This window comes from Sus scrofa, chromosome 6 (genome assembly GCF_000003025.6).
Source record: "Sus scrofa isolate TJ Tabasco breed Duroc chromosome 6, Sscrofa11.1, whole genome shotgun sequence".
NCBI lineage: Eukaryota > Metazoa > Chordata > Mammalia > Artiodactyla > Suidae > Sus > Sus scrofa.
In genome coordinates, this window is record NC_010448.4 from 169069683 (window position 1) to 169085393 (window position 15711).

At 41.2% G+C, this 15711-nt stretch overlaps 1 protein-coding gene across 9 annotated transcripts in view; it reads left to right on the plus strand.

Moving 5' to 3' along the window:
• Positions 1-15711, plus strand: part of FOXJ3 (forkhead box J3) — a 140607-nt gene that overhangs the window by 75251 nt on the left and 49645 nt on the right. For 8 of the 9 annotated variants that reach the window (XM_021096929.1, XM_021096935.1, XM_021096936.1 and 5 more), the window contains exon 5: positions 3279-3362. The exons of the other annotated variant lie outside the window; for it this stretch is intronic. In XM_021096929.1, coding sequence (XP_020952588.1) covers positions 3279-3362 — 84 coding nt within the window. The remainder of the gene's footprint in view (positions 1-3278; positions 3363-15711) is intronic. 9 annotated transcript variants of the gene reach the window in all.

Below are 15711 nucleotides of genomic sequence, written 5' to 3' on the forward strand. Positions count from 1 at the left end.
TGTTTCTGTGGTTTGATTATTCTAGGTGCCTCGTGTAAGTCAGTCACACAGTAGCTTCCTCTTTGTGACCGACATTTCGTTTACCGTGATGTCGTGCAGGTTCACTTACGTGAGAAGCATATGAAAGGCAGAATTTCCTTTTAAAGACGGAGTAACGTTGCATTTTAAAAATGTATCCATTGATGGAGGCTTGGTTTCACATTTTAGCTGTTGTGACCAACTTGCTATGAATATAAGGGTACAAATACCTGTCGCTGCTTTTGATTCTTTTCGGTATATCCCTAGAAATGAAATTGACAGATCGTATGTTAATTCTGTGTTTTAATTTTTTTAGCAGCTGCCATACCATTTTCCACAATAGCTGTACTACGTTACATTCCCACTGGCTATGCTCAAAGATTCGAGTTGATGTTTTGCTGCCAGAACTTATTTTCCATTTTTTTTGATAGTAGGCATCCTGTCCTGTTGAGTGTCAAGTGGTAGCGTTAGTTTTGATTTGCGAAGGAAAGTTATAAGTTATTTAATCCAAACTTGTGATTTCACAGATGAAACTCAGATAATAGTTTAGCAAGAACCACTGAGTAGAAGATCTTACAGCTTCTGTTGTGAATTATTTCAGTTGTTAGCATTTGCATTTGGGCTTTTTGTGCATTGGATTTTTTAAGTACATAATGGATAGGGTTAAGCTTATGAGCAATTTTTTTTCTTTTGTTGATCTATTTGTGGTAAGCTAATATAAAATGTTTAATAACAAATCAGTGTAAAGTTTGGTCAGTGAGTGGTTTCCCAGATTAAAACAAGCACACAGATTCATGCAAAACAAACTAAACACTGAAATTTATAATTTCCACGAACAGTGAATTTTAAACTGTCATACAATGAGTTGTGGTATTTTTCTTTTTACTTCACTTTCACCTTTAGTGACAACAGAGTGTAGAACTTCTTCCTGAGTTATTTTGAAATTTGCCTGCATAAGCCATGCTCTTGAAAGCATTGTTTTAATTTTTATGCATTTACATTTTATGTGGTTCTTAGCACGGTTGAATCAGGTCTGGGAGGCTCATTAGCTGTGACCACATAGAAAAGATAACGTGGAAGAATGCCCCAGACGGGCTGTGTGCAGTGAGTGCTGCGTTCAGGCACTGCCTAGATGAGGGCCTGGGAAGACCTGGCATCGTACCCTGTACCCTGACACTCTTGGAGCCATTTGTTCCACATCTCCCCCCCACCCCCGCCATTGAACAGACTTTTTAGCGCTTGCTCTGTGTCTGACACTGAGTCTAGAACTGAGCTTCTACACTCAGGGAACTCGTAAGCCTAAACGGTGTGATGCAAGCCTGTAAGTAAAAATTGTGATGTTAACTGCAGTCAGTGCTCTAAATACGTAAATAATACAGAGATGTTTCAGACGGAGAGGGTGATGAATTCTTGAATACTGTAAGAGGATCAGAGAAGTATCCTTTTAGATAACATCTGAGCTAAATTTTGAGGATGGGCTATGACTTTGTCAGTGGTTATGTGGATATTGCAGGCAGGGAAATCAGCATGTAGGCAGACCCGGATGAAAAAACACGGTGTGTTTAAGGAAGTGTGAGCGAATAATTCATGTCGGGCACAAATTGTGAGAATTGATAGATGAGAGCTGTATTTCCTCTTATTGTCAAATATTGCCTGAAAAAGCAGCTTAGGAAGATATTGAAGTTAATGGAGGCAAAGGTTAAACTTAATTCTGGTCCTGGCTCTCATATCCTTGCTTGAGCAGACCACTTTTATTTTTCTAAGCTTTGGTCTCCTCATTTGTGTATGTGCAAACTGTATGATTTATGTTTTTCAAAATAGTTTTAAAAGGAGTCACAATTTTTGAGTCTCTGGAATAAAGTAGGTCCTCAGTATGTATTTTTGGAAGAGTGGTCTGAGAACTTGTATCAAAAAGTAAGAGAAGGAGTTTCCATCATGGCTCAGTGGTTAACGAATCTGACTAGGAACCATGAGGTTTTGGGTTTGATCCCTGGGTTAGGATCTGGCGTTGCCATGAGCTTGCGGTGTAGGTTGCAGATGTGGCTCGGATCCTGTGTTGCTGTGGCTCTGGCTTAGGCCAGTGGCTACAGCTCCGATTAGACCCCTAGCCTGGGACCCTCCATGTGCCATGGGTGCGGCCCTAGAAAAGACTTAAAAAAAGAAAAAAAAAAAAAGAGAAGATAAATAGTTAAAATTAATTATGACAGAATAAGCAATAAAAAGTTTATATATGCATGATTGCTTCCCAGGATGTACTTATGGTATAAAATGTGGTCAGGAAATTTGTCTTTATAAATTGTTTCACTTATTAATTTTGTGAGGTCCCAGGATACAGGTAATATAATATCTTTGTGATAAAATGCTATGAGATTTGAATGTCGTATGCTATTATAATTATCATCGTATGTGTTCAAGTAAGATTTAGTTTTTTAGACGTCCCCTTGTGGCTCAGTTGCAGTGAACCCAGCTAGTATCCATGAGGATGTGGATTTGATCCTTGGCCAAACTCAGTGAGTTAAGGATCTGGCATTGTTGTGAGCTGTGGTGTAGTCTCGAATATGGCTCAGATCCTGTGTTGCTGTGCCAATGGTGTAGGCTGGCAGTTGCAGCTCTGATTCAACCCCTAGCCAGGGATCTCCCACATGCTGTGAGTGCATCCTAAAAAGGCCAAAAGAAAAAAAAAAAAGAATTAATTAATTTATTAGTTACTTAGAATATTTTTAAAAATTGGGTTCCCTTTTTAATTTGGCTGTAGCAGATTTCTTTTTTTTTTTTTTTTTTTTCCCCTTTCTTTTTATGGCTGCACCTGTGGCCTATGGAAGTTTCCAGGCAAGGGGTCAAATTAGAGCTGTGGCTGCAGGCCGATGCCATAGACACAGCAGTGCCGGTCCGATCCACATCTGTGACCTGCGCTGCAGCTTGCAGCAACGCTGGATTCTTAAACCACTGAGCGAGGCTAGGGATCAAACCTGCATCCTCATGGATCCTAGTCAGGTTCTTAACCCACGGAGTCACAGCAGGAATTCCCATGGCAGGTTTCTTGACTTGGTTCTTCAGATTGTGAGTTTTTTCTCTTTAATAATCTAGTTATAAATGGACCTTTTTTCACAGTTCAAAACTAGTGTTTTCTTGTGATGCTCACTTTCCGTTGTCGTGTCTACACAGTGCTTGCTTTTGAAGCAGAGGACTGTAAAAGTCCATTTTAATGTTATTGAGTTGCTGTGATACATTGTTAACATAATTTATGTCTTTACCTTTAGGGGTCCTATTGGGCAATAGACACCAATCCGAAGGAAGATGCACTGCCTACTCGGCCAAAGAAGAGAGCGCGATCTGTAGAACGGGTAAAAGCTCTTTATCACAGTATGCAGTAGGATGGGCCCTTAGGTCAGAAATGCAGATCTTAGAAGTTCATTTCCGTTGCAGCCAGTACAGCTGTAATGTGGGTACTTACTTCATTTGGATGGCATTTTCTATTTTTTTCCAAAGCACTTTCAGACTTAGTATTTGGTCTTAACAATTCTTTGAGTGAGGGAGACAGTTTAGGAATTAAGTGAAAGGGTTTTTGGTTTGTTTTTGTATTTAGGGACCAGCTATTGCCTAACTAAGACTTGAATCTAGGTCTTTCCAGTTTTACTTTGTTCTTTCCTCTGCGTCTGACAAGTGGTTTTACACAACAAAACCATTTCCTTTCACTGCAGATAGTCAGTCTGATTACATTGAATTATCCTGATTATCCTCAAATGCTTTTTCCTGTTTCCAACCATGTAGTAATTATTTTGTATACAAAATCTCTGAGTGTGTATGTTTTGCTTGTAAGGTAATTCTTTCTTGAGAATTCATGGTTAAAATTAATTTGTAAGAATGAAAGAGAGAAGGAGCTCTAGTTGATGTCCTGAGTTGTTTATTGAAACATTTGTCGTCAATACTTTGCCTGTCCTCAGACATGAACGTGACCTTTCAGCTTTTCCAGTGTCTCCACTAAGACACACACATACACACGTGAGTGTGCACACACACATGCACGCTTATGTACACACCCCAGCCTACCTCACCCTTACAGTTCTTCAAGATCCATCGCAAATGTTTGACTGTGTTACGAAGCCTTTCTGTATTTTTATATTCTTAGGCAAATTTTCCAAAGTTCTTTTGTAGAATTTCTCACACACAGAAATTTATGTTTCTGTATTTGTCTCCTTACTGGACTTCAGTTCCCTAAGGAAAGAAAAAAACATGTTTTTACCTCCAGTTTTATTGTTTTTCACAGCATATAATAGGTTCCAGTAAATGTTTGCAGAATAAATCAGGACAAAGGGAATAAGATAAGATGAAGGAAACTTGAGTAAATGTTTGGTCAGATAAATTTGTTTCATGCCCATTCCTGTTGGAGAGAACTTTCCAACTTCAGAGGGCCTCAGGCAGGGTTTGAGTTGGGATTGAGTAAACCATGAGGTATAGCAGCGACGGGATTTAGTCAGGCAGAGTCATGGTGCCAGCAGAGGAAATTCAGTACCTCCGCTTACTAAACTCTGCAGAATTAAAGTGAACTTTGAGGCTGGAATGGTTTATGGTTCTATACAGACCAAATTTTAAGAAAATGGAGTTTAGTATTTTTCTGGTAAGACACGTTTTTGTTTGTTTGTTTGTTTGTTTATTTTCTAATGGCTGCACTTGTGGCATGTGGAACTTCCTGGGCCAGAGATTGAATCCAAGCCACAGCTGCAACCGTTGCGTCAGGCCAGGTGTCAAACCTGCACCTCGGCAGCAACCTGAGCAACTGTCGTCAGATTCTTAACCCGCTTGCACCATGGCAGGTACTCCCTGTGATGAGATGTCCATGAGCTCATGTGGAATGGTTTGAGGGGGAGCGAACTCAGTTCTTGCCCCCCAGCTTCTGCTTTTCAAAACGGACTTAGCACAGGGACTTGACTTGTGTGGAAGCGGGGAGTGCAAAACATTTATTGTCTGTTGCAAGAATTTTGGGGGGAGAAGAATCCACATAGTTTAACCCCGAGTATTAGTAAGGGTGTGCGTCTTGAAGGGTCTTTTCTACCATTTGCTCCCTCCTCCTGAAGCTCCTGGAACTTGAATTCTTTTTTTATTTTTGTCCTTTTGCCTTTTCTAGGGCTGCTCCCACGGCATATGGAGGTTCCCAGGCCAGGGGTCGAATCGGAGCCGTAGTTGCCGGCCTACACCAGAGCCACAGCCACGCGGGATCCGAGCCGCATCTGCGACCTACACCACAGCTCACGGCAGCGGCAGATCCTCAACCCACTGAGCGAGGCCAGGGATCCAACCCGCAACCTCTTGGTTCCTCGTCGGATTCGTTAACCACTGAGCCACGACGGGAACTCCTGGAACTTGAATTCTTTTTGGAAATTTGAATTGGTAGTTGAGTTGACAAGTATGCATTCCTTGTGGATAGAAGCCTGACTTTTATTCTTTTATGTTGTTTCATGGTTTTTAGAGCAATTCTTTGTATCTGAGAGGCCTTCTCTATTTCTGAAGACCATATAACCAGTTTTATAATGGAAGTCTTTAGAAATATAGGATTCTGATTACAAAATTATGTTTTATATACTAACTGTATGTTTTTGAGTTTACATTTTGTGCATATATTTTCTGTATTTATTTTATGGTGTTTATCTCCTTTATCTTTTAAGTTTAAAGCATCTAAAAGCTTCAGTGATTTGCCTTTGTAGTATAGTTCCATAAAATACCCAGTACCAGAGCCTTTCAGTTAGTATTTTGATAATTTATGTTGGCTGAGCTAATTGTTGGTTGCTGCTGTAGGAGAGGAAGCTATAGAGAGAGGACAGATGTAAGGAGAGTGCATTTAATCAGGGAGACATACTGTTCAATAAATACTCGGAAAGGTCATGTTCTTAGAAAGAGAATTTTGTGTCCTGATAACTGATATTTCTGTATGTTTTTGTTTAGAGGTTATTTTGGAGGGGGTAGTATTTTTATGAGGAAAGAGTTTGAATTTAAGTATACTTGTATTTAAGTAACCATTGGGTTTTACCTAAGGAAACACCTAATACTTATATATATTTAAAATTTTGTCAAAAACTAAATATGACTCATAAGTTGAAACTTTAAAGATTTTAAAATGTAGATGGTAAATACGTTGACTTCCTAAAAGTTACTTATTAAATTTCTAAAATGTTATTCCCTGGTCTTTGTGTAAACAACAGAGTTCTATGGAAAAATCAAAATATTCCACACGTTTTTGGAGAAGAGCTTTTAATGTAAAGAGAAGCAATTTTTTTTTTTTTCTTCTTTTTAAGGCCACACCTGCAGCATGTGGAAGTTCCCAGGCTAGGTAGGGGTCAGATTGGAGCTGCAGCTGCCGTCCCATGCTGCAGCCATAGCAAGGCCAGATCCAAGCTGCATCTGGGACCTACACTGAAGCTTGAGTCAACACTGGATCCTTAGCCCACGGAGCGAGGCCAGGGATTGAAACCTCATCCTCATGAGACTGTGTTGGGTTCTCAACCCACTGAGCCACAGTGGGAACTCCAAGGGAAGCAATTTTTAAAAATGCAAGTAACAGTATCTTCATTTCCTCAGTGAAAAGTAAATCCTGATTGTTTTCTCTAGCCTAATACTCTTAACTGAGTGGTTTGGACTGTCTTCCGGTCCCTCCATTTCCATGAACACAAACCCTCGTTTTTGCTTGGTCATTGTGCTATTCCTTTCCTCTTTTCCTAATCCTTGGATATAAAATCCCTTTCATTTTCCTTTTTCTGATTTCTTTCATCTTCTTTTTTTTTTTTTTTTTTTTTGAGAACCGTGGCATGTTGGTCACTTGGGCATCTGTGCCCACTGTGACCACCTGTCTTGCGCTTGGAGCCCTGGGCTGCCTGTCAACATGCCCATGAATCTCAGTGAAGCGGCCCTGGCACCTCGGGTCACTTCCTGCTTTGCAGCCCGTGACCCAGCTGCTGAGCCGCTCAGGCTGGGGACCGTGGCCCCGGGGCTGGTCCCAGTGGAGCTGCAGAGCCTGCGGGGCACGCAGCTGGGCAGGCTCATCTCTGTCATGGTACCATGGTTTCTTTATCATAAAGCAGATGTGAAGACTTGCTAAAGAGAATACGATGGAGTGAAGTTGAACGTGGTGACCATGAAGGGCTCCTTGACCGGGAGTTCTTTCTTTGTTTTTCTTCTGGCTTTACAAGTTACTCCTTCAGTGACTTTTGAACTTTAGGACCCCCAACTAAAAAGGAAAAGAGGAGTTCCCGTCGTGGCGCAGTGGTTAACGAATCCGACTAGGAACCATGAGGTTGCGGGTTCGGTCCCTGCCTTTGCTCAGTGGGTTAACGATCCGGCGTTGCCGTGAGCTGTGGTGTAGGTTGCAGACGCGGCTCGGATCCCGAGTTGCTGTGGCTCTGGTGTAGACTGGTGGCTACGGCTCCGATTAGACCCCTAGCCTGGGAATCTCCATATGCCGCGGGAGCGGCCCAAGAAATAGCAAAAAGACCCCCCCCAAAAAAAAAGTTATATGTGTAAAAAAAAAGGAAAAGATAGGCTAAAAGTTTTAACCGCTGCTATGGACTGAATATTAGTCCGCAATTCCTATGTTGAGACCCTAACCCCAGTGTGATGGTGTTGGAGGTGAGGCCTTTGGGAGGTAATCGGATCAGGAGTATGAAGCCTTTGTAAGTGGATTAGCGACCTTGTAAGAACAGGCCACGGCTCTGATCCGCTCGTGTGAGAATACCAGTGAGGATGCCTGGAAGGGGCTCTCGTCAGAACCTGACCATGCTGGTCACCGTGATCCTGGACTCCAACCTCCGGAACTTCGAGGAACAGATTCCTGCGTTGATAAGCTCCTCGGTTTGTGGTATTCTGTTGCAGCAATCTGAACTAAGATAACAGCATAATAATAGATAATTGAGTTTATGTGCTAGATTTTTAAAGGAATTTTATATATATATATATTAACTCAGGTTACTTTTATAGTAATTCCAAATGTGAAACTGATAGGCACGGATGTTAAGTCGTCCAAGGGTACCAAGGAAAATAAGTACCAAAGCCAGGGTTCTGAGCTCAGGTCGTCCGCCCTCAGAGGCCGCGCTGTTTGCAGCGGCACCGTATGCTGCTGGTGTTGGATGTTCCAAAGGTCACCGCCCGAGTCAACTTTCTTGTTCTGTATGCACGTCTTCTTGTGAGACAGTGGTCCGTCGGGTTTAGATCTGAATGCTGATTAAAGATTTGTAAACTGAAGTATTGTTGAGACACAACATTGTTTTCAGGTACACCATAACGATTAGATTATACTCCGTTTAAAATTATTTCAAAATAATAGTTGTGTTTCCCTATGTGGTACAATATATCCTAATTGCTTATTTATTTTATACATAGTGGTTTCTGTCTCTTAATCCCATACCCCTGTCTTGCCCTCCATCCTCCCCTTCCCTCACTGGTAGCCATTAGTTTGTCTCTATAGCTGTGAGCCAGTTTCTGTTTTGTTACATACATTCATTTTATTTTTTAGATTTGACATATATGTGTGTGTGTGCGTGTGTGTGTATAAAATAACACAGAACATTTGTCTTTCTCTGACTTACTTCCCCAAGCATAACACCTTCTGGGTTCATCCACATTGTTGCACATGGCAGAATCACACACACACGTCCATATTTTGCCTGTAGTAAATAATGCCACTATGGACATTGGGGTGCATGTGTCTTTTCAAATTAGTGGTTTCGTTTTCTTTAGCTACATACCCAGGAGTGGAATTGCTAGATTATATTGTAATTCTCTTTTTTGGTTTTGGAGGGATCTCCGTACTGTCTCCCGTAGTGGTGGCACCAGTTTATAACCCCACCAGCAGTGTACCTGGGTTGCCTTTTCTCCACATCCTTGTCAGCATTTCTTTGTAGACTCTTTTGATGGTTGCCACTTTCGACAGCTGTGCAGTGATATCTTTTTAGGGTTTTGATTTGGTTTCTCTGATGATGGTGATGTTTAGATTTTTTCACATGCTTGTTGGCCACCTGCGACTCTTTGGAACATTGTCTTATTCAGTTCTGCCCATTTTCTTTTTATGGCTGTACCTGAGGCATATGCAAGTTACCAGGCTGGGGTAGAATTGGAGCTACAGCCGCAGGCCTATGCTACAGCCATGGTAACACCAGATCTGAGCTGCATCTGTGACCCATGCCACAGCTTGTGGCAGTTCTGGTTCCTTAACTGGATGAGCGAGGCCAGGGGTTGAACCTGCATCCTCATAGACAACTGTGTTGGGTTCTTAACCTGCTGAGCCACATTGGGAATTCCTTTTTTTTGGACGTTAGATTGAGCGTATGAGCTTGTTGATGCGTTTTGGCTGTAAACCCTGTTACTGGTCATATCACTTGCAGACATTTTCTCCCATTCAGTATGTTGTCTTTTTGTTTTGTACATTGGTCCTACTTATTTTTTCTTCTGCTTCCTTTGCCTTAGGAAGCAGATCGAAAATAATGCTGTCGTGATTTATGTCAAAGAGTATTCTGCCTGTGATCTCTTCTAGGAGTTTTATAGTTTTTGGTGTTACCTGTAGATCTTTAATCCATGGGTTTATTTTTGTATATGATGTGAGCAAATGTTCTAATTCCTTCCCTCCTTCCTTCCTTCCTTCCTTCCTTCCTTCCTTCCTTCCTTCCTTCCTTCCTTCCTTTCTTTCATGTAGCTGTCCAGTTTTCCAGCATCATTCTTTTTTTCTTTCTTTTTTGGCCACACTGTGGTATATGGAATTTCCAGGCCAGAGATCAGCTCCAAGCTGCAGTTGTGACCTATAGTGCAACGGTGGCAGCACCAGATCCTTAAGCCCACTGTGACAGGCTGGGGGTCGAACTTGCATCCCATTGCTCCAGAGATGCCGCTAATCCTTTTGTGTCATTGGGAAAAATCCATCATCACTTTTTTTGGGGGGGGGGTCTTTTTCTAGGGGTTGCACTTGCGGCATATGGAAGTTCCCAGGCTAGGGGTCAAATCCAGGCTACAGCTGCTGGCATATGCCAGAGCCACAGCAACTGGGGATCCGAGCTGCATCTGTGGCTTATACCACAGCTTATAGCAATGCCAGATCCTTAACCCCCTCAGCGAGGCCAGGGATTGAATCTGCAATCTCATCGTTCCTAGTCAGATTCGTTAACCACTGAGCCACAACGGGAACTCCCCATCATCACTTAATGAAGAGACTCTTTTTCTCTGTTGTAAATTCTTGCCTCCTTTGTCATAGATTAATTAACCATAAATGCATGGATTTATTTCTGGAATCTCTATTCTGTTCCATTGTTCTCTGTGTCTGTTTTTGTTATTGTAGCTTTATAGTATGGTCTGAAGCCAGGGGACATGATACCTCTAGCTTTGTTTCTGTTTTGTCAAGATTATTTTGGCAATTCAGGGTCTCCCTATAAATTTTAGGATTTGTTGTTCTACTTAAGTGAAAAATGTCATGGGTATTTTAATAGGGATTCCATTAAATGTGTATATTGCTTTGGGTAGTATGGTCATTTTAACAGTATTGGTTCTTTTAATCCAAGAATACAAGATATCTTTCTGTTTCTTTGTATCATCTTCAGTTTCTTTCATCAGTGTTTTTTTCATTTCTGGAGTACAGGTATTTCATTTCTGTGTTTAAATGTAATCCTAGGTATTTTAATTTTTTTGATGGAAATTTAAATGGGATTGTTATCTTGCTTTCTCTCTTTGATAGTAGTATGTAGAGAAGCAACAGATTTCTATATATTAATCTTGCATCTTGCAAATTTGGTGAATTCTTCTATCAGTTCTAATAGTTTTTTGCTGGACACTTCAGGGTTTTCTATGTGGAATATGATGTTATGTGCATGTAGTGACAGTTGTACCTCTTTCCTTCCAATTGGGATGCCTCATATTTTTATTTTTTCTTGTGTGATTGCTGTGGCTAGGCCTTTAGTCCTGTGTTAAATATAAGTGGCAAGAGTGGGCATTACTGTTTCGTTCCTGATTTTAGATGGAAAACTTTCAGCTTTTCACCATTGAGTATGATGTTGGCTGTGAGCTTGTCATGCCTGGCCTTTCTTATGTTGAATTACATTACCTCTGTAATTCAAAGGGGGCTGTGCCCCCTTTGATGAAAGATTTTATCATGAGTGGATGTTGAATTTTGTCAAATGCTTTTTCTGTGTCTTTTTATGTGTTACTGAATTTGGTTTGCTAATATTTTGTTGAGTATTTTAGCATCTATATTTATTAGAGATATTGGCCTATAATTGTCTTTTTTTGATTTGATTTTGGTTGATTTCCTTCTTCGATTTTGGTTGATGGTCCTTGATTTTATTTTACTTAATGTTTTAAATTAATTTATTTGTTTTGTCTTTTTAGGGCTGTGGCATATGGACGTTCTGAGGCTAGGGATCAAATTGGAGTTGTAGCTGCCGGTCTACACCACAGCCACAGCAACTTGGGATCTGAGCTGTGTCTGTGATCTATACCACAGCTCACAGTGATGCCAGATCCTTAACCACCTGAGCAAGGCCAGGGATCAAACCTTGTGTCCTCAAGGATACTAGTCAGGTTTGTGACCGCTGAGCCATGACGGGAACTCTGATGGTCCTTGATTTTAAAAGAGTCCCCCACATTAACTTACATATTCTTAAAGTGTCATAAATATTATTATAAATGACAGAGCAAATTACTAAGTAATTTATGTGTTAGATCAAGTAGTGGTAATTAAAGTGACCCAAAATAGACAATACTGCTCTGTGAAAACCTATAGGAAGAGGAGTAAGCCTTAGAATTTTGATGCAGAAGTGTAACTTTTGGCATAGCAGAGAGCAGTCGGTGTTCAGCTTGGAGAACACAGCTACCATGGCGGATTGGTAAGTAAGAAGTAGAGGTGGACATAATTGAGGACCTTTTAAACTAATAGGAAGAGTTTTGGCTAGGGCGTGGACATTTAGAGGAGGAGTAGGAAGATTTGGGTAGAAAGCTGGAACGTCGTGGCATCGAAGTTACTTATTGATAGCCTGTAGTGTTGAGAAAGAAATCAAAACAAGTTAAGACACTTGCTCTTCACAAAATAACTCATTGCAGGAGAAAGATGCTGCAGAGGAGCCCCTTCTAGGTTGTTGGCTGAGAGACCCCGTGTATTAAAAAGGTTAATAGGAGAAAAACAAATGTATTGTCTAGGTACGTAAAGGAGCCCCACAAAGATAAGACACTCAAAGACAGAACTTTGTGCAATAGGAAGATTTCCAGTCTATCTCAGGCAGCATTTGTTTTGAGAAAAGAAAAGGTACCTGTTGTGATTTGAGTTCTCCTAGAAGTAGACAAGGGCTGGAGACCGGGTAGTTTAGCGGTGGTCCTAGGAAAGTGGGGCAGTTAAGAGTCAGGCGTTGCTATGAGTACTAAGAGCTCGGTCCCCCTGGGCTGCAGTTTAGAACTGTGGGGCAACGAGTTGGGATGTTTATCCACCACCTGTTCCCTAGGAACATAAGCTTTTCTGCACTTCTGACCTGCTCTGTGCAGAGCATGCTCTCCACCCAGGAAAAATAAAACAACAATAACAAACCCCTCAAGCAGAGAGTTGCAGGTGTTTGTACTAATGAGCCTTTAGGGTGGAGCGATGAGTGGAGAAGGGGGTATGGTTGAGTTCTGACAGTGATTGCCGCGTATCTTTTCTACTGGGGGAATGTATGTTTGGGTTTTCAGTCTTGTGTGTACCCATTTTTGTTTGTTTTTTTGTCACAGCTTCCTATGTTTTCATAACCTCTTTTTTCTAAAATTGGATCCCAACCCAGGAATCCTTTTTAAAAAACACCTTTTGGAGTTCCCGTTGTGGCCCAGTGGTGAACGATTCCTACTAGGAACCATGAGGATGCAGGTTCGGTCCCTGGCCTTGCGCAGTGGGTTAAGGATCCAGCGTTGCCGTGAGCTGTGGTGTAGGTTGCAGACGCGGCTCGGATCCCGCGTTGCTGTGGCTGTGGTGTAAGCCAGTGGCTACAGCTCCGATTCGACCCCTAGCCTGGGAACCTCCATGTGCCGCGGGAACAGCTCAAGAAATGGCAAAAAAAGACCCCCCCCAAAAAAAAACCCAAAAAAACACCTTTTGTCTCCTCAAGGTGCATATGGGCACAACTGTCCTCTTAAATTAGTAGACCAACAGCGCATCTTTTGGGTATATTGCTTCTTGAAAATTGTTTCTTGAAAGTCTTCCTGGTCACTGCTTAGTGTTGCCTGAGTGCCTCGTTTAGAGTTTTAAAATATAAATGGACAAATTTAGTATTGTTACAGAAGCATATGAAATGGTTGTATGTAACTCTTGCTTGTGGGTAGTGACGTCACATATTTATTGTGTTTCTGTTGTATGCTTAGCGCAGTAAGGTACTTTGAAGGAATTATAAAGAAGAAGTAATACCCCTGTTAGAAATGCAAAATTTAGGAACATTTTAAAGCTGGGAGTGGAGTTCTCACTGTGGCAGAGTGGGTTAAGGATCCAGCTGCATCGGCTTGGGTCACTGCAGAGGCACGGATTCGATCCCTGGCCCAGGTTCTTCCATATGCTGCAGGTGGCCGTAATTAGAAAGAAAGAAAAGAAAAAACTGCTAGTGAGGTTGGAGTGCTGCCCATGGTAGGAAATGAAAATTCTTTTGTCCTTTTGCCATTTCTAGGGCCGCTCCTGCGGCATATGGAGGTTCCCAGCCAGGCTAGGGGTCGAATCGGAGCTGTAACCACTGGCCTACACCAGAGCCACAGCCACGGGAAAAGAAAATTCTTAAAAAAACAAAAGTACCCTTCAGACTGTGTTATATTTTGATGATCTGAACTTCCTCTGTCAGTTTAAGAACATAATAAAATTATGAGCAAAACCAAGTCATGTTACAAAGCCATGAGATGTCATTTTTATTAAGTACAGGATTTAGGGGAAATAGTATTAGCTTGCAAGTTAGGAGACTTAGTTTTAAAGTTCTAACTCCGGTTGAATTTGTTTGGCTATAGAGTCTTTTTATTTATTTTATTTTATTTATTTTTTGCTTTATAGGGTTGCACCCATTGCATATGGAGGTCCCCAGGCTAGGGGTCAAATCAGAGCTACAGCTGCCAGCCCACACCACAGCCACAGCAGTGCAAAATCTGAGCTGCGTCTGCGACCTATACCATAGCTCACGGCTACGCTGATTCCGTAACCCACTGAGCAAGGCCAGGGATCGATCCCTCAAACTCATGATTCCTAGTTGGATTTGTTTCCACTGTGCTGCAACGGGAACTCCTGGCTGTAGTTTTTATAAATATGCATAAGCTCTACAGGCCTGGGAGAGAACCTCACTTCTGAGATCCCACAGTTAAAGAGGCTCTGAAATGTACGTGGCATGTGAAGAATTAGCTTGGCTGGTTCAGTGTGTGCGAGGAAGAACAAGTAGTCCTAAGCAGTAGGACTCAGTGTCAGGGCAGTAAGCTGTGATAGCTGGAGAAAGACTGTGGAGGGCCTTGTGTGCCTTATGAAGACTTGAGTTTTATAAGAGAACAAAGAAGCAGGGAGATCAGGACAGACTTGCTGTGGATAGTTGTGCTTACATCTTCTAATGCATTGTTGTGGAAATCATTTGAGAGAGTAAAGGTGACACAGATGTTGGCCTCAGCAAAAAGCATATAATGTGTAGTTATCCAGCCTTTATTAGAGCAGTAGAGACATACATACCCCTTTTATTGAAGTTAAGAGACCTGAATTGTGTGCTGTAGTTCAAAGGTGATTACAAGTTTAATTTGGAATCTGACTGAAGGATGAATGGATAAATAGAAAAGAGAACATTCACCTGGACTCTGGACTCTGCATCCTGCTGCATATTTGAGATTGCTGTCATTGTGTTGTTATTTGTGACTCAGTTTCTTCCATTGTCATATAGAGTGGTTTTGTTGATTAAGTGATCCCCCCTTTCCTTCTCTGAGTCTGAGTCTGAATGAAGGAGGGTCCAGTTAAAGCAGAGGAAAAGGAATGCCATCTACAGGCCTAGTCTTAGAATTCTTAGAAATGGAAAGACATTTCAATTGGGCAAACATGTACAGTGTGTGGGAGGCACTACATGTTGCCTCCAAGAAATGTAGGAATAGAATTTCCTGAGAGTTGGGGAAAATGCTATCCAGTTAGAGTTGTAGACCAGAAAGTGTTTCATAGGGGTTAATTTGATGAATGAGTAGGGTTTAGTTTTTTGTTTTTTAACAATACTACTGAATGGTCATTTTTGTATAATTAATTGAATGTTTAATGTTTTTAATTTGAAGATTTTTGATATGTGAAATTATTACTGGTTGGCAGTATATCTGTCACACCTAAAACTTTCTTCAGGTTCCTTTGTAACTTGTGCCTCCCTCCATTCTTATCCCCAGGCAACATGATCTGGGGAGAATGGACATCTTAGCAATATTGATTATTCCGAGCCGTGAAAGTATAGAATCTTTCTATTCATTATGGTGTTAATTTCTCTCTGGATTTTTTTTTTTTTTTTTTAGTTTTTAATATGGAGGACTTCAACATTTTCAGTTAGATTTAATCCTGGATATTTTGGCTTTGGATGCTGTATATTTTAAAATGCATTTTCCAGTTGCTTACTGCTAGTAATAAAAATATAATTTTTGTATATTAATCTTGTGTCCTACAATCGTGTTAGTGCTAGAATTTATTTTTTAAAGATGCCTTGGGATTTTCTGTATAAACAGTTACGT